Source organism: Canis lupus, chromosome 7, assembly GCF_011100685.1.
Source record: "Canis lupus familiaris isolate Mischka breed German Shepherd chromosome 7, alternate assembly UU_Cfam_GSD_1.0, whole genome shotgun sequence".
NCBI classification, from domain to species: domain Eukaryota; kingdom Metazoa; phylum Chordata; class Mammalia; order Carnivora; family Canidae; genus Canis; species Canis lupus.
In genome coordinates, this window is record NC_049228.1 from 27,560,543 (window position 1) to 27,588,031 (window position 27,489).

The window sequence follows — 27,489 nt, forward strand, 5'->3', positions numbered from 1 at the left end:
TTTATTTTAAAAATATCTATTTTTCCTGTAAAGAGCAAATGAGACATATTTGGTTTTTCGTAAGAAAAACCAAGCTATCATAGAGAGAAAGGTGGTTAAAATAAAAGGTTAGTAAAAGGACCATTATGGGGAGAGATTTGGGATGAAGGTGGCAACCAGTTCACATCCTTTACAGGAGAAGAATATGATAACCTGCAGCAAGAAGTACCAAGGCTGAACCCCAGGGGCAATTTGGCCCTGAGGAATGGAAAAAGTCATGGACTGATCTCTAAAGCAGGTTTTCTTTTTTTGGAGACATATGAAACCAATGTCTCAAATTTAATGTGCACAGGAATCTTCTAGGAAGCTTGTCAAGATTGGAGATTCCAGCAGAGACTCTCATTCAGTAGGTCTGAATTATTACTGCACTTATATTTAAAACTGCACTTCTGTAAGCTCTCCGAGATATTCTGATGCATATATTCTGTGGGTCATGGTTTGGAACAAACTAACCTAGGTGGTTTGTCTGGGATATTTTCCTGATTCAGGGTGTATAGAGGCAGAAGAAGAAACTTGAATGTGTCATCCTTAGTCAATCTCAGAGTCTGGAAATGAACTATTTATGTTTTTTAAAAATAGAATAGTTGGAAAGATTTCAATAGGTCAACCTTTTTCTATAATTTTCAAGGTTATACATGTAATAATAATTCTGTCCTAATGGAGCTATTTTCCTCCACTGATTCAGTATCAACCTGACACTTGTTTCCCAATCTAGTCCACTGTAGGATAATAACCATAGTTAGTTCCCTGGGTAGTGAGAATGATGAATGAGGCAAGTTATGAAAAATAATTAGGACAATGGTTTGGATATTACAAAGTAGGGATAGGCAAACTTACTCTATGAAGGGCCAGATAGTAAATATTTTAGGTCTTGTGAGTCACACTGTTTTTGTTGCAACTACTTACCTCTGCCATTATAGCTTGCAAGCAGCCACAGACCATAAATGTATGTTGTGGCTGTTCCAATAACAGCCACAAGTTCCAATAAAACTTTATTTACAGAAATATGTAGTGCTCTGCATTTAACCCACAGACAACAGTTCACCTGTTCTAGCAATACAGGCTTTCAATTTATTATTATTATCAATATTATTTTTATCAATAATAAAATGGCTTTCTGCATCATATTGCAAGCCATATATTGCAAGCCATAATGGCTGGCAAATAATTTTAATAATTAGCAAAGTAATCAGTTTTTAATCAAGAAGTATATATACCATCTGCAATTTTTTCAAAGAAAACTGCCCATAGGACAATGAAAAATTATTTTGCATTTCAATAAAAATAAAGCTTCCACTGACAGATTGCCATTACATTGCTCTGGATACTTCAGGGACAAATCCAGGCCAAAGTGAAGAACAGTGTCCACACAGACTTTGGAAGAGTAAGAGGAGAAATTTGCTTAAATCTCTAATCTCTGACTTTTTCCCTCTTCAGAAGGCCTTGGGCTTAGGGCATAGTTTATTTCCCAAAGCACAGTTCATGGAGAGAATGACTGTAGTAGACTGATAAACCAAATGTTTATTATGTTGCTCAATATCTGTTGATGTTGAATTGCTTGTATGTTTTTTAGATTTCAGTTCCAAGAATATATGTCTCCTAACAAACTGCTATGCTTCCTTTTATCAAATGACAGAGATTAAATATTGTTTCACTTTTTGCATTGGTTATTTTTAAGGTTAGAGCTAAATACAAGGCTCAATTATTATAATACTTTTTATCTACTTGGGACATATACTTCTTCCTTGATGCTTGTTTTTTCAAAATGCCAATGATTATCTTAAATGTTCTTGTATAGGTTTTCATTGTAAATTCCTTCAAATGCTTTTTAGATCTGGCTGGTCTATAAAACAAGTATTATGAATACAATTAATTGATTATATTTGCAAGAAGAATACTGTTATCTGTATTAAGTTCTTCCAAAAGCAACATATATATGATTACAAATATAATAACTGTTAATAAGTACCTTATCAATAATAAGGGTTTTTGTAAATAAGTATATTCTGGGTAAAGGTTATGATCTGCAGTTCTAGAATCAAGCAAAACTGGGTTCCAATCCCAGCTCCATGACAAGACCAGCTGTATGGTCTTGGGCATGTTACACAACTGCTCTGAGTCTCAGTTTCATCATCTGTAAAATGGGTAGAATAGCCTCACACATCTTGGAGAATTATTGTGAGATTTAAATGAAGTTAAAACATATGATGTGTATTTAGCACAATGTCTGGTCTATGATAAGTACTAAATATGTATATAGCTGTTTGGTATGTTTACAGCTGTGTTTCTATCAAAATGTAAGAAATGTGGCTATTGGCTTAGCTTTCACCAGGAAGCTCAGGAGTCTTGCGATCATTGCCATCAATTTCTGAGTCTAGCTTCTCATTTTTTATGCCAGGACTTTTGTTTTTTTTTTTTTTTTTTAAATTTTTATTTATTTATGATAGTCACAGAGAGAGAAAGAGAGAGAGGCAGAGACATAGGCAGAGGGAGAAGCAGGCTCCATGCACCGGGAGCCCGATGTGGGATTCGATCCCGGGTCTCCAGGATCGCGCCCTGGGCCAAAGGCAGGCGCCAAACCGCTGCGCCACCCAGGGATCCCTATGCCAGGACTTTTGAGTGATTCCTTGCTAACCAAATGGAGCATGACCTAACACCTGAGAGGTTTGTTACCAAATACAGTCCAAGTAAGAAGACTATCAAGAACATCATGCAGGAGTTTAAATATTTACCCACCATTGAAATTTTCCAATGTTTTCAACCATGGAGCTTGTTTTTCCTTCTGCATATTTCTATTTTTTTCCACACAGCCCTCTTCCATGGGGCTGGCAGTACTATGTAGCCAGTGCTATTTAATTGTCCTTTTGGAGAGTCTGGTGAACTTGAGGGAAAAGTGAAATGGCAAAGAACTTTCATGACACCATTTTGGTGTTTTACCCGGACCTAATTCTTTGAATTCTCTACAGCAACCTCTCTCTGCTCCTCCCAACTCTGAAATATAGAATCTAGATTTTGTATTTTTCCTTTTTTTAGTTTTTTTTTTCTTTTTTAAGGGAACTGACTGACACTAAAGTCAACTTTATGCTGATGGATTAGAACCATTGAAGCTGAAAAAAAAGGCCACAACAATAGCGAGAAGCCCCAGAATTTTCAACAGGAAGGAAATAGGGAAATCACTTGAAGCTTTTGGTGCCCGTGTCTTTAAAGGCTTCAGTATCCTTTGTTTCTGGGTGAGGATGGCACTCCTGGCCCCCTTCCACTGCCCGGGCCCAATGAGGCGGTACTGGTAGGAGTTGCAGGGTCCAAAGTAGAGCTTCACAGCAAGTTTGGGGTCTTTTAACAAGAGAGACAGGAGGTCTGGCTTCACACCTATCTCTAAGGCAAGCTCGTCCAAGTAGTCAACGTAATTGGTCTGCAATGTCTGGCTCAGGCTCTTTCCAAACCTTAATGAAGAAAGTGCAAAAGGGTAGATTCACAAAATGTTCTAAGTTACATAAAACAGTAGGTGCTCGATAGATGTTGGAACAATGAAGGGATGAATGAATAAATGAGGTTTGAATCAATCTCTGGTGGAAGGTGTGAGCTTATTTCTTCAGAAGGCTTAGATCTCAGATTGAGAGTAGGCTGTAAAATAAATAGCCATGAATTCATGGAAGTTCTAGGGATGTGACAAAGTTTATGACCATGATTATTATTTGATATTTAGTAAGTGGCTTCAGTTCTCTAGGCAAGTACAAATTAGTCAAGCTGCAAAAATTCATGAGCTAACACAGATGAAAGCTTAGCTCAATGTCTTGCTTAGTATTTGCTTGTTAAATTATTAAAGCAGTTGGCACTCTGGCTGGCATATAAGAGCTGCTCAATAAATATTAGATTAATTAGAATTTGACCATGAGACACCTCCTATGTGTGATGTCAGGCCCCCAAGTCTACTGTCCAAGGGTGCATGATCACTATTGCACCCCATTCTATCCTATCACAAAGCATACATCTACTTTCATCTCACACCAACTCCTAATTTACTTTGATAGGACATCCCCCAGCTAGCTTTTCAGAGACACTCGGGCCACTATCACTACTGCTGTTCTCATCCCATTTCCCCTCTCCCCACAGAGAGTGGGCAGCCTGAGAAGATAGGGAATCTAACACGGGCATCATACAAAACTGAAATAAAATTAAGTCCAAAAAAAGTCCTAATTTGGTAAAAATTCTATCTTCATATAGTTGGTTCTTAAACTAGTATGTATATAAATCACCTAGGGAGAACATAAAAGCACAAATTTCCAGTTTCATCCTGAGGTTCCAATTCAGTTAGTCTGGGTTGTGATCCAGGAACTTGCATTTTTTTAAAAATTTTTATTTTTAGTCACAGAGAGAGAGAGAGAGAAAGAGAGAGAGAGGCAGAGACACAGGCAGAGGGAGAAGCAGGCTCCATGCACCGGGAGCCCAACGTGGGATTCGATCCTGGGTCTCCAGGATCGTGCCCTGGGCCAAAGGCAGGCGCCAAACCGCTGCGCCACCCAGGGATCCCAGAACTTGCATTTTTAAGAAATGGCTAAGTAGGGTTTGAGGGTAGTTAGGTCACTATACTTTGAGAAACACTGCTTTATGTAAAGAATTAAAGAAAAATTCTTACAGATCTATTCTTTTTTCATTCCTCTTGATAATGTCCGCCATCATAGTGCTCCCTGAGGGCAAGGTACACAAGCCTAGAAATAAAAGGCTGGATTGAGTAGTGGGTTTGATTCAATATCATTGCTTTTTATAGTAGTTGATTCCTACAATTAAACTCTGGCTATTTACCCATGTTATGCCAGTCAGGACTGCAGTGTTGTTGGACTCCAGGGTGTGCCTCTCTTATTGAGTTCTATGTTATGCTGCCCTCAAGGGGAGCATGGGCTACAGCATGAACTCTGAGGGGGAGTGAGAAAAGAGGCTAGAGAAGGAAGGCCAGCCTGAAGAGCTGGAAGCCTTGCCAGGTGGCTTGAGCTCTATTCTGAATGTGATGGGAAGCCATGGGAGGGTTTTCTGCAGGTGGTAACAAGATCAGATTTGCTCTTTAGAAAGATCCTTCTAGCTGGTGAATTTTGGAAAATGGGCTCTAGGTAAGTGAGTTTAAAGGAAGTGAGACCAGTTAAGAGGCTGTTGAAGTAAACCTGGTGGGGCGGTGAAGTGGAGCAGCGGGGACAGAGAAGGTAGATTAATGCAGGAGTTATTACTGTGTGCTTAAGATTCCATCCCTGTCTACAGGTATTCTTAGACATGTTGAAATGGTCCATTTCCTCTAGATACAGCTAGTTATCAGACATACTAGAGTCAATGAGATAAAAACCGAGCCCATCACTGAAGCCCTCCTGGTCGGACTTGCATCTTCTTCCACGTGTCCTCTCTCTCTTTTTTTTTTTTTTTTTTTTATGATAGTCACAGAGAGAGAGAGAGAGAGAGAGGCAGAGACACAGGCAGAGGGAGAAGCAGGCTCCATGCACCGGGAGCCTGACGTGGGATTCGATCCCGGGTCTCCAGGATCGCGCCCTGGGCCAAAGACAGGCGCCAAACCGCTGCGCCACCCAGGGATCCCCAACGTGTCCTCTCTCTATTCAGAGCCCTGCTGTCCATCCAGTTCCCATGGCCAGAGATCTGCAAGTCATCTGTGATTCCTCCCTACTCCTCTCAGATGCTCTACATTCAGCCGATCATTCTGTCCTGCAGATTTTATCCCTAACTATTTCTCACATTTCTATTGTCTTCTCCACTTTGTCTCTTTGCCTGGCGCAGCTATACCATGTGTCAGCAGAGCCTTGCAGTGTAATGGCCTTCTCACTGATCTCAGAGACCCCATTCTTTTCTCATTTCAAATCTGTCTTCCACATTAATGCTGAAATAATCTATTGAAAATGTAAATCTGATAATGTCTATTCCTTGCTTACCTTTCATTGGGTCCTCTGTCTGAAGAGCTTTTTAAAATGGAGATTCTAGGTCTGTCCCTAGGCCAGACTTAACCAGGGTCCCCAAAGGTCCACCAGATGATTTTATGTGTGGCCAGATGTGGAAAGAGCCAACTTATGTTTTATATTGTAAGCTTCTTAGCATGTCTTCCAAGGCTCCCATGTCCTGGCTCTTCTCCTGAAAGAATGATCTCTCACCCTCCTCTGCCTCACATGTCATGTTACGGGAATGTCAAATAACTTGTATTTCTCCATATCCATCATGCCTCTATGCTTTGGTTTAAGTGATTCCCTTTTTCTGCATCTGAGAAACCTGGTCATCTAGCAAGTTTTCCTGGACCATATGCCCTCCTTTATTCCACTCTGCTACTGCAAAGCACCCTTGTCTTCTCATGTACTCCATGCATCCCTCTACAAAGCATTTGTCTTAATACCTGGAAATGATCTGTTTAAATTGCTCTCTATCCTACCAGGTTCCATCACAAGGATAGGTATTCAATGAGTTTTGTTTGAGCTGAATTGAACCCTGGGGTCAGGGAGATAATAGCCTTCTGAGGAATGCAAAGTGCTATATAGTTACTTAGACAGAAACCTTTCAATAACTTTATAACTTTGTAAGGTTCTGTGAGACTGAGATTCTTAATGTATTAAGAGTTAATTTGGAGTTATTGTATGGGTCTCTAGATTTGCACAGAGGAATTTATAAACATCATATAGGTAAAACCATGAGTCATGGAACTTTTGCTTCTCAACTATTCTCTCATGATTCCAGGATAGGATAATATGTACTTAGTTTTATGGTAATTGAAATTCTCTGAACTTTCTAATATTTTAAAGAGATGATTGTAGATCTTTATTATCATTCTTGTTATTATTTTATCTCTGTATTTGTTATTTTGCAAATTCCCCACTAATTTTTTAGCATGTTAATTTCTCAAGCGCAGCCTAAGGTTGGCAAATTTCTTACTGGCAGTGCCCATACCTAAACTCGTTATTGAGCAAACTCCATCAGGAATAAAACCCTCAGCTCCTCACTTGCCCATTCACATACCTTTGAAGACCCTGGTAGCCCAACGAGCTTGAAGTTCGACAGTTGGGAAAATGGAACCTAGGGGCTGGATGAGACCAATGCATGCCAGAGTGGACTTCTCCAGTTGAGGAGGGAACATGTATTTATACAGCGAGACCATTTTATCCTCTACTTTAACAAGTGAATCTTCAAGGAAGGGAAAAGAGAAAGTATATCCTGTTGCAAAGACAATGACATCAATCTCTTCCTCCACTGTTCCATCTTCAAAGATGGCAGAAGTTTCTGTGAGCTCTTTCACTCTTGGTTTCACCTTGATGGTTCCATAGAGTATACGACTTGGAAGATCATCATTTAGTACAGGTTCTTTCATAAGATATCTGAAATGCCCAGAAGAAAACTCTTAGAGGGAACATCTAATGAAGAATCTTGAAACTCTCTTGATATTTTATGAGGTTGGCTCTTTGAATAAAGTAGTTTCTCAAATATCCATAAAACTTTCTAACTTGATTAGTTGGCCTACCCCAAACTTTACTATCTAACTTCATTGTCATGTCACAAATCTCTCCCCTCAACACAGAAGAGAAAACATGTAGGTGATGTAGGTAAAAGAGATTTCATAAAAGGAGGCATCCCCGAGGGCTTAAATACCAGTACCTATGGTCAATCCCTGAATATTCTAGTCATTGTCATCCCATTAATGTTTCCACTATTGTTTTATGATATCTACCTTTAATTATCTTGTTGCTCCATTTAATCTGTATCTGATCATATATTAGAAAGGAAAATTTTGTTAAATCCCCATTAGTTTTGAAAGTCTTATTAAGGGACCAGTATAAAGACCAGTCAGTGTAAAATCTAATGCATAAAGTTAAGTTTGGGGATATTTGTTGATCCCAAATATCCATGGAGTTTCTGTATGTCATAGCATGGGTGATGAGGTCTGGTTGTATTTCTGAAATGCCCATTTTTGTAGATTTGAGAACCATTTTTTTTTAAAATAAGACAATACATGCCTCATGTATCAGATCTCAGAACTAAGCAGTCACACGGCATTTGTTGAAAGATTCCAAAGTTCTTCTGTTTTTGTATTTTTTAAAGGGAAGGAGCCTGTTATCAACTAAAGAAAAATAAACATTCATACTGTTTTCTTGTGTTTATAAGATAAGTGATATATAACTTTGAGCTTAGTAGAGATTTATTTTTTGGCAAAGAGATGATGAATATGTTCTCAAAAGCTGCTCATGGGAAGAACCCTTATGGCGTACAGAATTAGCAAAGCATGAGTTATCACATGGAGAATTCAGAACACATTTCCCACCACACCCCTTTGAAAGGAAGATTGCAATCTCTTAAAGCAATCTTTTCCACTGTTGGACAGCTTTGGGTATTAGGGACTTCTTCCTATAATCTAAGTTCTGCTTTCTGGAGTAGCTCATAATATTTCTTTTTTTTTTTTTAACTTGTTTTTTTTTTTTAAATTCAAGTTTAATTGGCATACAGTGTTATAATAGTTTCAGATGTACAATATAGTGATTCAACAATTCTATACACTTCTCAATACTCATCAAGATAAGTGTACTCTTAATTCTTTTTGTCTCTTACATCCATCCCTCCTCTCACCTCCTCTTTGGTAACCATCAGTTTATTCTCTGTATTCAAGAGTCTGTTTTGTTTGTTTGTTTGTTTCTTTTATTTCTTAAATTCCATGCATGAATCAAATCATATGGTATTTGTCTTTCTCTGACTTATTTCACTTAGCATATATCCTCTAGGCCCATCCATGTTGTTTCAAGTGGCAAGATTTCATTTCTTTTTTTATGGCTGAGTAATCCAATTAAAAATGGGCAGAAGACCTGAATAGATGTTTTTCTGAGGAAGACACAGTTGGCTAACAGACACATGAAAAGATGTTCAGCATCACTAATTATCAGGGAAAGACAAATTAAAACCACAATGAGATATCATTTTACACCTGTCAGAATTACTAAAACCAAAAACACAAGGAATAACAAGTATTGGTGAGGATGTGTAGTAAAAGGAACCCTAATGCACTGTTGGTGGAAATGCAAATTGGTGCAGCCACGGTGGAAAACAGTGTGCAGGTTCATCAAAAAATTAAAAATAGAATTCATACGACCCAGTAATTCCACTACTAGGTATTTACCCAAAGAAAATGAAAACACTGATTTGAAAAGACATATGCATCCTCATGTTCATTGCAGCATTATTTACAATAGCTAAAATATGGCAGCAACCTAACTGTTCATCAACTGATGAATGGATACAAAAGATGTGGTGTACAAAATGGAATATTATTCAGCCATAAAAACGTTCAAAATATTTATACCTCATCTTCTTAAGTATTTAATTTTTAAAAGATATACAGAACAAATATGGAATTCAAATTCTAGGATGTCTATGATACTCATACTCCTGGGTTGTAGTTTGAAATACCATGTTAGCAATTTGGCTCTTTATAAAGAGGTACCTCTGATAACCTTGCTTACCAATGAGTATACCATAAAAAAGCAAAAGAACTCTACTTGTTTTGAGGCTCAAGGCCATAATTTTCATGGTTGAACCACCGATCCATCTGCTGTTCCATAATCCATTTTCGAATTGTTTGTGGCAGGACATTTCGGAGCATGGACCTAAACCGGCTGTGGAACACCATGTCCCAGGGATAACCATCTTCAGAGATACGGCTCATGACCCAGGAACCATGTCTGGTGCTGATAAATACCTGGTAAGCAAACAGGAATGCTGTTTAAATCAAGGCATTGTCCCTTTAGGGAGGAATCTACTGTGTTGATGACATATCACATGTATGGCTCAGAGAAGTAAAAGACTTGCTCTAGGTTACATGGCTGATAAGTGGCAGGGCTGGGAGGTAAACCTTGGCTTCCTGACTTCCAGATTTTTTATGATACCACACTGTAGTAACCAAATAACCAACCAACTAACCAACCAACCAACCAACCAACCAACCAACCAATTAATGAGTAATGAAGCATTGGTTATATGGCTGGGATTTTCCAATATACCCCTCCTTCTTTCTCTCCTCCATGGTACAAAATAAGCAGAGAGCATCGCACCTGAGCAGCCTTCTTACTCAACTCAACGGCAATATCTGAGGCCGAGTTCCCTAGTCCAATCACCAGGATATGTTTCCCCTCGAATCCCTCTGGGTGCTTGTATTGGCGGCTATGCAAATACTGGCCTTTGAACCTCTCGATACCTTCAAGGAGAAGAAGAGAGAAGTCCATGAACTATGTTAATTTCAATAAAAGTGCATTAACAGCTTTTCTTTTTCCAGAGTCAATTATTTGTTTTGCCTCTTCCCCTCTTAAGACAGTTACAATGGCAAGGCTGATTGGCAAACTCAATAAAGTATATGAGAAATGTTAGTGTATGCATATGGAACAGGACCAAAAGAGTTGATTTCAGAGCCTGCAGCTTTCATATTTATTAAAAAAAGTAAATGGTTTTGATGATTAGAGCAGAGACAGATGCTGGCTTCCAACTACTCATTATATAATTTTGGACTGTATGATGGTACTTTATTTTTTTAAAAATAATTTATTTATTTATTGATGAGAAACACAGAGAGAGGGGTAGAGGCATAGGCAGAAGGAGAAGCAGGCTCCCCATGGGAAGCCTGATGTGGGACTCGATCCCAGGACCTCAGGATCACACCTGAGCCAAAGGCAAATGCTCAACCTCTGAGCCACCCAGGTGCTCCTACAATGATAGTTTAATATCACATAGCACATGTATTCTTTTAAGTGTTTTTGGACATATTGTGAAGTGCTTTTATTATAGTTGTGTAATAATTAGAATATCATTCTTATTTTGCAAAAGCAAACGAAAATTAAAATAAAGAAAAACCAGGCACATAGAATTTGAAGGTTGGTTTCCACAGTGCAGTGAGTCAGTAACTTATTGGATAAGCCATTTTGAAGATAAGCCTCTCTGTCTCTTTCCCAGGAAAATATGACTTTATTAAAGTATTTGTCTTTGATGGTGAGTGGCTTGAAAGAACCTTTAGGTCATTAGTTCGCCAAGTGTGGTCATTTGGCCAGCATTATTAGTTGGAACCTGGGAACTTGTTGGAAATGCAAATTCTCAGCTTCGTGATGCCATATCTGCTGAGTTGGAAATGTCAGAGATGGAGCCTAGCAAGTTGTGGTTTTAAAAGCCCTCCAAGGGATTATTTTTAAGAATCACTGCTTAAGGGTAGAAGATCTCATGCCTGGCTACATATTAAAATCATTTGAGCAATCCCTAATTGATCTAGGCCTACCTATACCAATTGAATTTTGAAGGTCATTAGGATATTAGAAGTTCCACAGGTGGTTTGAATGTGAGGCTTGGACTGTGAACCACTGTATTAAATGTTTCTCTGAGGGTCTTGAGAAGGAAGTATGCTCTCTGAGGGAAGGGGCTGGGAGGTACCAGGACAGACACGTGTGGGGTTCCATTGTCTGTACTCCTCTCCTCTTCTCTCTCTGTACCCATCATGGTCCTGTAGGAGCACTTATTCCCAGGGAATCTCCTCAATAACCCTGTCTGTAGGCATGGCTCTGAGGAAAAGTCTCCAAGGACACAACAAAGTAACAGCGTTTGGCAGGATAGATAAAGGACAAGATAGATACATGGCTATGAGGGCCTCTCCAACAGAGAACCCCTCTGTTGGGTGAAAATTCTCTGGAATTCTGGGGAAGATTTAGTAACTTTGGAGGAAATAGGCTGAAGTCCCTGTGTCATGAAGACCCAAAGAGGTCAATAGAAACAAAGTTGGAATGTGGAGACTTTGATCTTTATAGCTCTATCCAGATCTTAATGTTATGCCCAGTTGCAGTAGTTAATTCTGCTTGTCAATCCAATCTGCATATAAAATGCCTGGACACTGTAGGGAAGCAATCGCCTCAAATGTGTCTCCTTGGAACGTGGATTATTTTAGGCTAATAATTTTTAAGAAACAAAAGGCTCAGAAAAGCCTTTGACTTCCCTCCTAACTGCCTAAAAGAATTTAGATGGAGGACCTGCTCTAGGAAGGGAGCTGACACCATAGATAACTACAGTATAACATGAACTAGGTGAGGTGATAGGGTCTGTTTGTTAATACTCCTCTCTGTGTCTCATTCTTTCTGAGTGGCCCAGTAAACATGAGTTTACCGAACATTTACCCTTTTTCATCTTCCTGTGAATTGTCTTCCTTCCCTTTATAGTCCCCAACCCCTACCCCCTTCTCATTAGCTCTGAGCTAATGTCATTCATTCTGAATGACACACAAACCTCAATTGCCTGACTGCCTGTTGGCCGCATATTCTTATCAAGTCACTGTATGCATTATTTTATTTAAAAATTAAAAAATATTTTATTTATTTATTTGAGAGAGAGAAGGAAAGAGAGAGAGGACATGAGGGAGGAGGGGCAGAGGGAGAGGGAGAGGCAGACTTCACTGAGTAGGGAGCCTGAGGAGGGGCTTGATCCCAGGACCCCGGGATCATGACCTGAGCCAAAGGCAGACTCTTAACTGACTGAGCCACCCAGACACACTTGAATTTTATTTTTTCCTAGTAATCTGTTTCATGTTAATTTAACTCAGACTAGCCAAAAGAATGTTGAAGTATGGAGGAAAGTTTTTCTTCCCCAACGACACCTACTCTGAAAGGCTGGGAATCTCCAAAGGTCTCACCTGGAAATGACTCCAGTGGGATGTGAGGGAGGATGTGATGGCCACTGCAAACCATAACTGCGTCAAAGACAGCACTTTGCTTCTTGTTGTTCCTCTCAGTAACAACTTCCCATTGGCCAGAGGATGAGAAATCCAGGTGTTTTTTCACACTGAGGACTGTTGTCTTGAATGAACACAGAGAAGGCATCACTGAGCATTACTCTGGCATAACAAGGGCTTCACCCAGTACCTTGGGAGTGGGAATAGGTAGAGTGCAATGTGTGACTCTAGGTTCCATTTGAATCCCCAGTTCAAGCTACTTAAGGCAAAGACTGTTAAGTGTCCCCTTCTCATTCTTCTTTGGCAGGGAGCTACCAAGAATATGGTACTTAGCCATGGGAATCAGTCTGTTAAGGACTGAATAAGGACTTGAGAGAGACACACAAAAGAAAGACAAAGTCTGAGCAAGATATAGAACACATCTTCATCATACAAATGATCACACAGTATTATTAAGAAACTTTTATGTGCCTACTACTGTGCAGACTCTGTATTAGAGAAGATGCTTCATGTGAGGCACCTTGCATAGTGTGTGGCACATTGTCAGAATCCCATTAATGGGAATTGAGGCTGTTTCAACTAAAAAATATATATGGACCATTAGTGTAAAGCTTGTGAAAAGACTATAAAATGTCTGGGTATTTTTGGGTGAGAGTGAACATTTCAGATTTGCAGTTTAGGAGAGTAGATTAGCTAAAGTACTGTAAATTATTGCTATTCAAAATGTGATTTAAGAACCAACATCTTCAGAGGTTATTAGAAATCCAATGGAGACTTTTACAGGTTGAGTGGGGCCCTAACATCTTATGGCTTATATCAACTCAGAGACCAATAATGGAAATGAGTGTTCCTAACCCCTCTCTAACTTCCAGGAAACCCAACAGCAGTAACACAATAAATAAGCTCTCTTGCAAGTTTAACCCGATCTTTCAAAGAACAGATTATATAAATTACATACCATAGCAGGGCAATATATCTATTAAGTAAATTGGTAGTCAAGTGGACAAAGACCTATAAAAGCTTCTGGTGTAAAAAAAAAATCTGTTATTCATAGGATGGATCCACCAGGAAATGAGGAAAACTACATTAGATGCATTTTTAAAAGACTTTTAAAAAATTTATTAATGAGAGACACAGAGAGAGGCAGAGACTTAGGCAGAGGGATAAGCAGACTTCCTGCAGGGAGCCTGATGCAGGACTCAATCCCAGGACTCCCGGATCACGCCCTGAGCCAAAAGCAGATGCTCAACCACTGAGCCACTCAGGCATCCCCATTAGATGCATTTTAATGGTATTTACAAATATAGATTTCCACCCACAATCAGCTATTATAAATCAATATAATACAAACCTAGAACAAAACTGAAATTGCTGAGAAAATGAGATGTGTTACAAAAAATAAGCTCTACTAACAGTTACTTATTCAGAGATAAAAGTTAATTTTATTTCCTAAGCACAGTTACTAGTTTTCAGAGTGTAGGTTATTGATAAAAATTCAGCATGTTTAGTGAGAATATTGTTTTCTTCTTGTTGATTATTTGTTTTGGAAGGAGCATAGGAAAGATAGTTCTAATTGTTTTTCAAAAAAGATCCAGTCATCCTTATGTTGTCAGAGAAAGTATCATGCCCCCCAACAAAATACAAAAAATAGTTTCTACAGGCCTATGAAATAAATGAATGGAGAACTGTGAGCTTATTTGGTACATTTTTCTCAGAAATTCTATTTCTACAGAGAAGATCCAAAAATGAAATAGTTTGAGTTTTTTCCTTCTGTCCTCTGAAGGGAAATGAGGCTAAGAGCCTGCAGTAGTTTAGATATTAGTATAAGAGCAGTTTCATCATCAATATCATCATTATTCAAACCTTAAATTTTAACAGGTGGTTTTCCTCTTCTGCCAGTGTGTATAGATCTATAATATCAGGGGTAGTGACAGTACTTTTTGGGTTTTGTATCATGTTCTTATCTTTCAGTAAAGAATTGGATTGAAATACTTTGTTTTATTCACAATTTATTTTTTCTTTAAGATTTTATTTATTCAGGAGACACACACACACACACACAGAAAGAGAGAGAGAGAGAGAGGCAGAGACACAGGCAGAGGGAGAAGATGGCTCCATGTAGGGAGCCCGATGTGGGACTCGATTCCGGGACTCCAGAATCATGGCCTGGGCCGAAAGCAGGCGCTAAACTGCTGAGCCACACAGGGATCCCCCACAATTTTTTTCATTACCAGAGTAACTTTTCTATTTAAGTGTGAGCTGAAAATATTTAGAGAAAACCATTCTACCCAAAATACAATACCTGGAACTGGATATATTTTAGAAGATCAAACTTTCTGGCAAAAATCCGGAAATACTCCAGGAGCTTAGAATTGTGCAGGAAGTTTGGAAAGTCCTCAGGCATTGGAAAGTCACTAAAACAGGACATTTCTTTGCTGGTGTTGGTGATGACAGATTGATAGATACTTGCTTGGCCATCTTCAACATTTTCCTAAAAAATCAAATCAAAAAGAGTGAGAATCATCTTACATTTAAAACAATTCCTTGATGTTTTATTCCTCTTCCAAATCTAACCCTTGGGTGATATGTTAATCTTTCATTGCTATAGAATGACTGCAGTGTATGGGTGATGAGGTGCAGTCTCTACTCCTGCATCCTGTGTGATAGGGTCTACTTGGGGCTCTCCACTGTTGCTCCCTGGCCAGGCTATTGTCATTGGTGGGATTGGGAGTGGGGACAATCCTCCTTTTGGCACAATGCAGGATATTCAGTATTACCATTCTCTATCTACTTAGTGCCAGCCATTGTGATGATTAGCCCCATTCTGAAAATCCCCCTGGGGAGACTATACCCACCTTCCACTTCTTTGAGAACCAATGAACTCTGGAGCATTGGTCAGAAAACATAAGGGAGAATTTCAATTAAAATGAATACTTCTAGGGGCAGGTTTTCAATCTTAATTTGAATACCCCACTTCATTTTATGCTTAATGCAAATCAACCTTCCTCAAGTGATAAAAGTGAACAGCACTAGTACCAATCAAATCTTAAACTTAAATCTAAATGTTAGCAAGTATGCTTTGATAAAACTGGAGGTAGCACATGCTGTGGTTCAGTTTGTAGTTGCCTCTAAGCACTCTGCATACAGATAATGTTCTTTATCTTAAATTTTATAAGTACAGTGATTCAATGTTTCTGAAGTCAGCATGTTATCAAAGAGGCTTGCATAAGAAAATTTAAATAATGCCACCCAGGAAGTCCTCAATAAATGCTTCTGCATATGCAGAGACTAAAGTGTAATCCAGGCCAAGTATCTTTGCTATTATGGCTCAATGTTAGGGTGCAGTATAAAGAAAGGGAAGGGTTGCAGGAACTCATAAATTTTTTTAAAGTTTTATTTATTTATGATACACATAGAGAGAGAGGCAGAGACACAGGAGGAGGGAGAAGCAGGCTCCATGTCCTGGGAGCCCGATGTGGGACTCGATCCCGGGTCTCCAGGATCGCGCCCTGGGCCAAAGGTAGGCGCTAAACTGCTGAGCCACCCAGGGATCCCAGGAACTCATAAATTAATTGGAATATGTTACTCTATGTTACATAAACAGCACGTATCTTTTCCACAGAATAGTAAATAAAGGAAAGGAAATACTCTAGTCCTGCCACCATAATAAATCAATTGCTTATGTTTTTCTCTCATCATTATTCATAAAGAATCATTATGTTCCTGCCAAATCTTTAGGCTTCTTAGATTTTTGGCAGCAGTGAAGGAGGCAGCCAGAACTAGCACAAAGGGCCTGGTCTATGGAGTTAGACATCTCTCTTTAGGCTGTGTGGGTCAGGATCAGTCAGTGCACTGAATTTCCATCTTCTCATCTCTAAAATAGGGATGTACTGATGCTCGATTGTTATTGTCTGTGTTATGAAGGAAGCTACAAGCTTCAGTCATGCCATTGGTTACAGCTCCTTGTTCACTGTGGTACTAGGAAGGAAGCGAGGGTAGCATCTTGGACACCAAGGTAACAGACACGAGCACATTCACCATCACACCTGAATTTTCTGTACAAGAAGTTGTATTTGATTTCAAAGACTTACAAAAGAGTAAACTGGAATACTGCATCTTTTTTATCAGCAAAACTCTTTATGTGCATTGGGCCTCACTGAATATCAGGATTATTAATACCAATATGAGTTACTAAAACTAAAACAATGTGTTCAGATGATGTTATTTAAGAGTAGCATGTAGAATACTTGCTAACCTAAGTCTATGTTTATAAGGATCCTCCTCCCTCATACATTCCTTCTATCTCTCTTTCTTGTTCATTCACTCATCCATTCATTCATTCATGCTTACTATAGACCAGGAGTCAAATGCCATTTTGAATGTGAATATGACTGATGAATTTACCTTCTCTAGTCCTGAATCTAGACTCAGATGATACTGTTGTTAAAGTTTCAGGTGGCTTAATAAAAGCTAGTCAGATTAGGGTCAGCCAGCTTTCTAGGTGATTAGAATTTGGTGTGTGGTGTTAGGGGTATGTAAGTGTTTGAATGCTAAAGGAGTTTGTATTAGAACATGAAGTAGTTTCTGTCTCATACATCAAGATACAATGACCCTGAACTCTGGATGAATAAATAATGGTGTTTTAATGTTCAAATACTAGCTTCAAATTGCATAATACTAGAGTCAAACTGATACGTAAACTATTTCTGGATGTTTTAACATGGTTAAGTACAATGTCCTTGGTAAGATAAAGTATCTGACTTTCTTATCCAACCAAATTCTCAAACTTGGAAATATAGTTGACCTCCTAACAACATGGGGTTGAAATGAGTGGGTCCACTTATACTCAGATGTTTTACTGTATAATACTTAGGATTTTCTTTTTTTTAAATTTTATTTATTTATGATAGTCACAGAGAGAGAGAGAGAGAGAGAGAGAGAGAGGCAGAGACATAGGCAGAGGGAGAAGCAGGCTCCATGCACCGGGAGCCCGATGTGGGATTCGATCCCGGGTCTCCAGAATCGCGCCCTGGGCCAAAGGCAGGCGCCAAACCGCTGCGCCACCCAGGGATCCCAATACTTAGGATTTTCTTAATGACATTTTCTTTTCTCTAGCTTGCTTTAGTGTAAGAATATTGTATGTAACAATATATAACCTACAAAGTTTGTGTTAATTGACTGTTTATGTTATCAGTAGGGCTTCTGGTCAACAGTAGGCTATTAGTAGTTATGTTCTGGGAGACCCAAAAGTTATACATAGATTTTTGGCTGTGCAGGGGTCAGCACCCCAACCTCTGTGATGTTCAATGGTCAACTATATTTCATGAGGCAAAGAAATACCAATTTTTTTTCCCTCAAGACCAGATAATTTTATAAGTGGTACAGAGTAGAGTTAAACGTAAGAACCCTGGAGTCAGACTGGGTTGATATCCTGATTCTACCACCTTTAATGGCTTTATAGCCATGGGCAAATTATATAAGTCAATTTCCTCAGTTTCTCCTATAAAATGGGGTTCATTAATAATTATAACATTGATCAATTGTTATCAGGCTGAGATTAAAGTGCTTAACACCACACCTATCTTTAAATAAGTGCGCAACACATGTTTGCCTCTGTTGCTACTATTATAGGTCATGAGGGTTAATCTTACTAAACCAGTCATAGATTTGAAATAGCTAAACTAAGATTGTTATACTATAGCTTGCACATTAGTGTTATCAAGCACCAATAAAGTGGCTATGGAATGTGGTTGGCTCCCCTGTCAGGTCAATTTTATTTTTTTAAAAATCCTATTTATTTATTTGAGAGAAAGAGAGAGAGAGAGAGAATGAATAGAGGGAGAGTGAGAGGGAGAAGCAGACTCCCACTGAGCAGGGAGCCTCCTGCGGGGTTCAGTTTCAGGTATCTGAGATTATGACCCAAGCTGAAGGCTTAACTGACTGAGCCACCCAGGCACCCCTGTCAGGTCAATTTTAAGGGCACCTGGAGTGATGAGAAGAACTACTTTTATGCTTGAGCTCCTACAGTAATTTCAGAGTCTGGGCAAGACTCTTCTTTGGGAGTTATACTGGTGTAATCTGTCAACAATTGATGATGACATCACAATTTTTTTCCTGAAGATCAAGTAATAATATTTATTATGGTTGATTGGTATACAGCTGTCAAAAAAGCTTTGTTTTTACATGTGCTTCTTCCTATGTTAGCTGAAGCAGATGTCTATGTATTTAGACAAATCTGGGTGAAACTGGTTTTTGCTGAAGCTTATAAAGGGAGAATAATTCTATTAAAAAACAAAATACATATCAAGTATCTCTCCTGTCCAAGCTCTGAACTTGGAGTTAAGGACAAGATGCAAACAGGACACAGTTCCTATCTCTAGGGACCTTACTATTACATTGAATAAAAATGCATTCGGGATTTGAGGATGGAAAGGTAGAGACAGATTAAGATAAGAGGCTTTTCTGTCAACCAAGACAGAGACAGAAGACACAGCTTTCAAAACAGATGAATGTAACATATATTTATTTAAAATACAAGCAGTGCCAGGGACACCTGGGTGGCTCAGTTAGTTAAGTGTCTGCCTCTTGATTTCAATTCAGGTCTTGATATCAGAGTCTTGAGTTCAAGCCCCGTTTTGGGCTCCACACTGGGTGTGGAGGCCACTTAAAAAAAAATCCAAGCAGTGCTTAAAAATTATATTTAAGCACAAATACTGATAAATAACCTGAATTTCCTAACAGATAGAATTTGCTACAATTTTTCTGTTTAAGATAAATCATCATATGATAAAATATTTTCCTAATATAGAATTTTCTGAATGTCAGAAGACTATGTAGTAAAATCAAAGTAGTTCAGACAGCACTGATTTAGAATTTACAATCTTTTGATCAAAGGTTAGAGGGAAGTTACTCTTTGACTCTATAAAAATAAAAAGGTTATAAAAACTAATCTAAGTTTAAGAAAGATTATAAGGGTAATATTTAATCTGCCAGAAGGAGCAAGCTTATAGATTGAAAACAGATTCACTTATTACGAATGGGAATTACAAAAACCTATAAATTGGTCATTTTCATTGTGAAGCATTTTTAAAAAAGATTTTATGCATTTATTTGACAAACACACACACACACACACACACACAGATTGTGTACAAGCAGGGAGAGCAGCAGAGGGAGAGGGAGAAGCTGAGCTTCTCCTGCTGAGCAGGAAGCCCAGTAAGGGGCTGGATCCCAGGACCCCGGGATCATGACCTGAGCCAAAGGCAGATGCCCAACTGACCGAGCCACCCAGGCACTGCTCCTGTGAAGCATTATTATATTGACCTCTACCAATCAATATTTTGTTCTCATGGCTAGTTACTCTAAACGGTTTGAAATAGTAAAATTGTGTTTCTTTCAAAATATTCCGTCAATTCTCACTCATACGTGGAATTTAAGAAACAAAACAGAGGATTGTGGGGAAGGGAGAGAAAAATGAAATCAGAGAGGGAGACAAACCGTAAGAGACTCTTAACCATAGGAAACACACTGAGGGTTGTTGGAGGGTAGGGGGTGGGGGAATGGAGTAACTGGATGATATGCTATATGTTAATTAATTGAATTTAAATAAAAAATAATTCTATCATTCCAAATTTTTACTCTTTCAGGTGGACTTTATATCTATCTCCTCTTGAAATGAGTGTGACTAAAACTACTTTTATGTTCTTGTCCTATAGACAGGAGCAAAATTATGGTTCCCAAATGCCATTCAGTGGACTAGTTGCATTATAAGAATTCAGGGGAGCTTTGAAATATATAACCTCCGAGTAGATCTGGTTTGGGCCCAGATATCTGTATTTTAGAAGTGCTCCTTGCACATGAACTGGGAATCACTATGTTTATTAGACTGTCATTGCATTCTGTTGTCTTTCCATTACACTGATATTTCCCTAGATCTCTGGCTTTGATCAATGATAATAAAATGAGGGAAAGGCAGTCATCTCTTCTGGAGAAAAAGTGGCTGTTTGTTCTAAACCAGTGAAGAGGAACAGAATTTGCCACCCTAGAATATATCTATTTGGCATGGGGATTATTTTAAACTGGCTATTTTTAAGAAACAGCAAACTTAGGGGAAGCTCTGAAAACTGAGTAGAAGTTACCCCCGCCCATTTTTTAAAAAAGATTTTTTATGTATTCATTCGTGAGAGACACACACAGAGAGAAAGAGAGGCAGAAACACAGGCAGAGGGAGAAGCAGGCTCCATGCAGGGAGCCCGACGAGGGACTTGATTCCAGGACTCCAGGATCACGCCCTGGGCTGAAGGCAGGTGCTAAACCACTGAGCCAGCCAGGGATCCAGAAGGTACCCTTTTGTAAGAGATATTGACATGTAGAAGGGAAATCACTTGTAAGAGTGTCTCCCTGGAGGTACCAGGATGAAGGGGATGAGTCTGTCTAGAAACTTCTACCAAAGGAGAAGGCAGTGACTTAAATATGCACAACAACCTTACCCTTACTGCTTTTCCTGGTCACCTGGTCACCTCTGGTAACTGACTCCCCACCCTCAACTTCTTCTCTTGTCTTTAGCTGAAGGTGGTATTTAAGGTGATAACTACTTCAGGGATTTGCTCAGTTTTTCTGGGTCTCTCCCATGTACATAATTGATAATATATGTTATTAAATGTTTGTACCTTTTATCCTGTCACTCTGTCTTATATTAATTTATTAAGCCAGCCAAAGAACCTAGAAGGGAAGGGGGGAAAACTTTTCTGCCCCTACATTAGTCCTGTATAATGTTAAACTTTAAGTGAGCAGTATGTGCTGTTTAGAAGAACAAGTCGTTTGGGGCACCTGGGTGGCTCAGTCGGTTAAATATCTGACTCTTGATTTCAGCTCAGGTCATGATCTCAGGGTCATGAGGTCAAGCCCCTCATGGGGCTTCTCACTGAGCATGGGGCCCACTTAAGATTCCCTCTCCTTCTCCCTCTGCCCCTCCCACCTTGACCTCTCTCTCTTTCTATAAAAAAAAAAAAAAAGAACAGGCCACTTGAAACAGAAGAAAGACTGAGCCATAGGAAAAACAGAAGTGCATGTTTGGATCAGTGCAGAGACGGTGTCATGTGGGAAGTTCCATTTGGAAATACCTTATGTGTCTGTTTCACATTTTTATCTCCCTATTTTCAACATTTGAGTCAAAAACTTTGATGGAGATAAATATAGGTGATCAAATTTGTGTATACCCAAAGCATAGAATTGGAAGAATTGAAAAAGAATTGACAGAATTGAAATTTCAAATAAACATTTCTTGACCAAGAACAAAACCAACTAAATACTATTTAACATGCACAAATGTGAATTCCTATCAATAGGATTAAAAATTCAGTTTCAAAAGGATAGAATGATAGTGACCCAGATCATCAGTGGTTCTAATAAAAAAGGTTCAGAATTTTTAATTGATCCCAAAATCAGTGAGAATGATTGGAGTTAGGTGAGACAAAGCCTGATAGAGAACCTTCTTATGTTTCAATATTGTGGCTAGTTTTAAGACCTGTCAATTGCCATTTATTAGTCACTAATGGTAAGCCACTTCCCTTTGGTTTTCTTATATTTAAGTTGAAATTAACAATAAATAATATAAAAGAGTATTTTAAGTATAAAATGAGATAAATCATGTGAATATAATGGTATGAATGATAGCTTTAGTTTTGCAAATGCAAAAAAAGCTAATGTAACACAAAATTTATTTTAATAAGGTGGACTGTCCGGGCCAAGTGTAGCATAAGTCATGGTGGGCAACTGTTAGACCAATTGATTATAAATTCTTCGAGGGTAGTGACTGTGTCTAATTCATTCCCCATTATCTAAAGCAATGCTAAGTACCTCTTTGGTTCTGAAAAATATATATGTTGTAAAGATAAATTGGTTTGGAATATTGGTTTTGGAATATCTTGGGGGAGTCACATTTTAAGAGAGAAAGTGAAATTTCAGATCCAATCTACAGGAAGGAAACCAAGATGGAGAGACATTTAAAGAATATTATGTGAAGATTAATTAAAAGATTATATAGATTATATGAATATTGAGTACATGTAGCTGGGAAAAGATATATTTATATCCAAATGTAAAAAAAAAAAACAAACAAAAAATGATGTATATTGGTAACTTTCCTATGCACACAGGTATTAGGAATGATGAAGGAGGCAGAGGTGGTTAGCGGCTAGAGGAAGAGTATGCTTTCCTCTCTTAACGCCTCACTAAGATGATCAAATGTACAGACTCAGGAATCTTATAGACCTTCATTTTTGTGCCTTTTCCACCATCCTGGACGATTTGTTCATTCCAAAACTTAGCATCCTCTTCATTTGTCTGTGAGGATAATCATAATACCTACTGAAGGAGTTCAGGTCAGGCCCCCCACGGCCTCAAATGTACCACTTTGTCATGTGGATTATTTTGACCTGAAGACACTTGAGGCTCTATTGGCTCAAGAGAAACTTTTGTTCTCCTTTAACACAGAAGAATCTGAATTGGGAGTATTTCCTAGAATAAGGGTTATTAACAGAGATAAATTTTATCTGAGTGACCTATCAGAATGAGTCTACTTTTCCTATCACCCCATGAAGTTCATTTCTTTCCTCTGAAGTCCCAGAACCGTACCCCCTTCTCCTTAGTTCAGAATGACATATATACCTCATTTTGCCTGTCTTTAGAATTTCCATGTCTATGTGGATTCCCAGGGCACATGCCTTTTAAACTTGATTTTCTCCTGTTAATCTTATGTCAATTTGATTCTTAGTCCAGCTAGAAGGGCTGTTGAGGGTACAGGGGTTCTTGCTCCCTGGCACTACATTTTAGGAGTATTGTGAAGAAAAAATAAGATGACGCATGGCAAGTACTTTTCCATTGGGGAAAAGTGCTAAAAATACGTTAATTACCCACCTTACCCATGTTCCAAAGCTGCCACTAGGGGGTGCTGGAAAACCTTTTGAAAGAATTCAGCATCCTCTTAGCTGGGTAGGGGCAAGGATTCTCAAATTTTGTTTTAACTTGTCAGCACTAAGTATGTTAAGTGACCTTAGAAGAATTGTGTGTAAATATAGAAATGAAAGAATAATCTATTTTCCAAATTGATTCTGTATGGTAGAGTAGTGAAGTGGGAAAGCCTGAGGGGTGAAGAGGGGGGAGTGGGTGTGGCAGCTGGAAGCATCCCTTTCAGTACCTTCTCTCTTTGGCAACCCAGTCTGTTGGTAATCAAGACTTTCACATGGCCCCATTAGCTGCCTGGGAAATTTTGTATACTGTAAGTTTCACACTGGAGAGAGACTATTTGTCTTTTTTGGGTTTAGGAAATTGTTTATGTTTCTCTATTAAATATAGTTTTGAGAGGTTTGAAATGTGATATTGTGACAGGTTTCAGGAAATTATATACTTAAGGATTTTATATCTAATAAGGTTTAATTAATTCAAATTGTAATCTAACTTTTCTTTTTGAACCCATAGGAAGGTATCTCTAATTCTGAAATGTTAGACACTGGGAACTGGGAATAGGATAGCAGGAAAAATATTCTGGGGCAGAAAAAATACTTCCTGGAATTCATCAAATCATATTTTTGACAGACCACTCAAAACAACTCACCTCTTCTGTTGCCAAATTGATGATAATCAAGTAATGGACATTTGAATTTTTTATCTTAAGTCCCAAATTAGTATAAAACAGTAACACATTTATTATTAAATATAAATTTGTGGGCAGCCCTGGTGGCTTAGCGGTTTAATGCCACATTCTGCCCAGGGCATGATCCTGGAGACCCTGGATCAAGTCCCATGTCAGGTGCCCTGCATGGAGCCTGCTTCTCCCTCTGCCTGTCTCTCTCTCTCTCTCTCTAATAAATAAATAAAAAATCTTTTAAAAAAATATAAATTTGTTATAACTTCACATTCTTCCTTAGGTCAAAAAATCCACCCAAGGAGGGAAAACCCAATGGAATCTATATGATCACCTAGAGTTGTTCACCTAGAGTGAACAGCAACAACAAAAAACGTCTTTGGTTAAGACAGGAATGACTACCTTATTATATCACCCTTTAAGAAAAGCTATAATGTTTCTAATGATTAGTTGTTAGTAAGAAATGAATGTGATTCAAGCTGTTTTTCCAGATTCTTCTCTGCAAGTTACCTGTCTTATATAAGGATCAACATCTCTATCATTAGCTCTGATTGTGTTTGCATAGTTGAATGAATAGATTTTTTAATTTGGTATTTGTGCAATTAGTTTGCCAAATTTGTTTCATCATAGGATTCATTTGGGACGCCTATTAAATATAGATTCCCTTCCTCAGAAGATTTTGATTCAGTAAGTCTGGTCTGGTGTTGCGTATCTTTATTTTATTGATTTAGTGGTAAGTATCTTTACAAAACCCTCAAGGTATGTCTCATAGTCATGTGCATTTGAGAAACCTAAGATTAGAAAATCCATTTTGGCATAAAATTAGGTTCAAACTCACAAAGCACATGTGCTAGATGTAGTGTTTTCCCCCTAATTGATCAGCTTGTAGGCAGAGCCCTTCAGATGGTCTCTGCTGATGTCAGAGTCTGCTTTTAGTGTATTCAAACCTTTTGCTTCTGTCTAGAGTGTTCTCACCTGTCCGAGCCCTCCCTTAGATGTACCTGATACACATCCTAAAGTTGTTGCTCTGGAGTTCTGAGCTGGGACTTTTGTTTAAACTTTTTATTTTTATTTTTTAATTTTTATTTATTTATGATAGTTACAGAGAGAGAGAGAGGGAGGCAGAGACACAGGCAGAGGGAGAAGCAGGCTCCATGCACCGGGAGCCCGATGTGGGATTCGATCCCGGGTCTCCGGGATCACGCCCTGGGCCAAAGGCAGGCGCCAAACCGCTGCGTCACCCAGGGATCCCTTGTTTAAACTTTTTGAGTGAAAATGCAAGTTAGGGCACGGTTATAAGTAGGACATTAGCTGTTAAGAAGTCATAGAGACCTGGGTTTGAATGCTAGTTCCTCCAGCATGACTATGATGAAATTACGTAACCTCCCTCAGTTTCTGTTTGCTTGTGCATAAAATATATAGTTATTGTAGCCAACATTTATTGTACTCTAAGTTCTTTGCATGAATTAGCTCTCTTAATCTTCAAAACAGCACCGTGAAATAATTAGACCTTTCTATTATTATTTCAGTTACACTTAGAAATCTAAGACACAGGGATGTAAATTACTTGCCCAAGATCTCACACTGAGGAGGTGGCAAGCTAGTAATTAAACTCAGAAGACTATGGGAGGGAATAATTATGAATCTATATAGCTGTTTACATATCTTTCTAATATTCATATAAAAGCTGATGAATGGATAGCATTATCAATAATATAGTTTGGCTAGTAGAATGAATTGAGTGAATATATTTAATAATGTCATTAAAGAGTTCCTCAGCAGTTACTTTACAGTATCATTAGTAAAGCTAAACAAACCAACATGGTTCATTTGTCAGAGAAAAATTAAGTCAGTAGTAATAAGAGCACACTCTCTGAAAAAGCATCCGCTCAATGAGTGGAACAGAAGTGGCATCTTGAAAAGAATCCCCATCACTTCTATTTTGTAATATGTTCTCCAATATTAGTATATTGCTCTGAGAATCACAAGAATGTGGGCTGCAAGACAGCGTCAAGATCCATAAGAAAAGGTCCTTTGCAAGCCTGGGTTGACTATCTGGGTTAGGATAGTAATGATCTGGGAGAGATGACAGTTTATTTCTTTAGTTCCTGTGTAGCTGCATGAAATAAGTTTGATCAAAGTTGCTTAGAAAATCCCTCAATAAGACCCATCTGTAGGCACAATCTGTTCAAGAAACATGAAGATCCCACCTACTTTGAACCTCCACAGCCCTCCAATATCTTCAGTCTGCTCAAAGCAAGTGGGCTCCAGTCCCTCATCCACACAGCACTTCAGAGAGACCAGACCACTGACTCCTGCTCCAATCACTGCCACCTTCTTTGCCATGGTGTCCTGTCAATGAATTTATCAATTAGTACTACTTCACTGGGACAAGAGGTAGGAAAGCCCTCATCGTGTGGTCAGTAATCAGCTTTATTTGTATTTTTTTAAAAAGATTTTATTAGGGAGCACATGAGAAGGGGGAAGGGCAGAGGGAGGATAAGCAAACAGGGATGCCTGGGTGACTCAGTCAGTAAACCCTTTGTCTTCAGCTCAGGTCATGATCTCATGATCTTGGGGTCATGGAATTAGGCCCCCCTGTTGGGCTCCCTGCTGAGTGGGGAGTCTGCTTCTCCCTTTTCCTCTGCCTCTCCCCCTACTCATTCTCAGTCTTTTAAATAAGTAAATAAAATCTTTAAAAAATGCCAAACAATTTATTATTATTATTTTTTAAGTAGGCTCCACACCCAGCATGAAGCCCAGCACAGGGCTTGAACTTGAGACCCTGAGATCAAGATCTGAGCTGAGATCAGAAGTCAGACATTTAACCAGCTGAGCCACTCAGGTGCCCCTAAGGATGCCAAAAAATTTAATAATATAGTACTAAGTATATGAGCCAAATCTCATTACATTCTTTAGAGTGCTGAGCTTTTCCTTTTCAGCTACCATCCCCAGCTATTATCCTTACCTTCGTATTGCCTTTTGGTGCTGTCTCTTTGACACAATGGTTTTCTCTGTTGGCTGTGGGCTGGGACACAATCATAAGTACTTTAAGAGTTGGAGGAGGCTGTGAGAAGTGGGAGGAGCTTCT

General features: G+C 38.7%; 1 protein-coding gene across 1 annotated transcript; it reads right to left on the reverse strand.

The window, feature by feature from the left end:
• FMO2 (flavin containing dimethylaniline monoxygenase 2) lies at nt 1-27,489 on the reverse strand. The gene is made up of 9 exons (XM_038542559.1): nt 27,367-27,489; nt 26,613-26,750; nt 15,057-15,245; nt 12,716-12,878; nt 10,110-10,252; nt 9,558-9,757; nt 7,036-7,391; nt 4,676-4,748; nt 1-3,482 (listed from the first exon to the last, which is right to left on the reverse strand). Exons 1-9 carry the CDS (start codon nt 27,439-27,441, stop codon nt 3,119-3,121), a joined length of 1,701 nt encoding a protein of 566 aa, XP_038398487.1. The 5' UTR covers nt 27,442-27,489; the 3' UTR covers nt 1-3,118.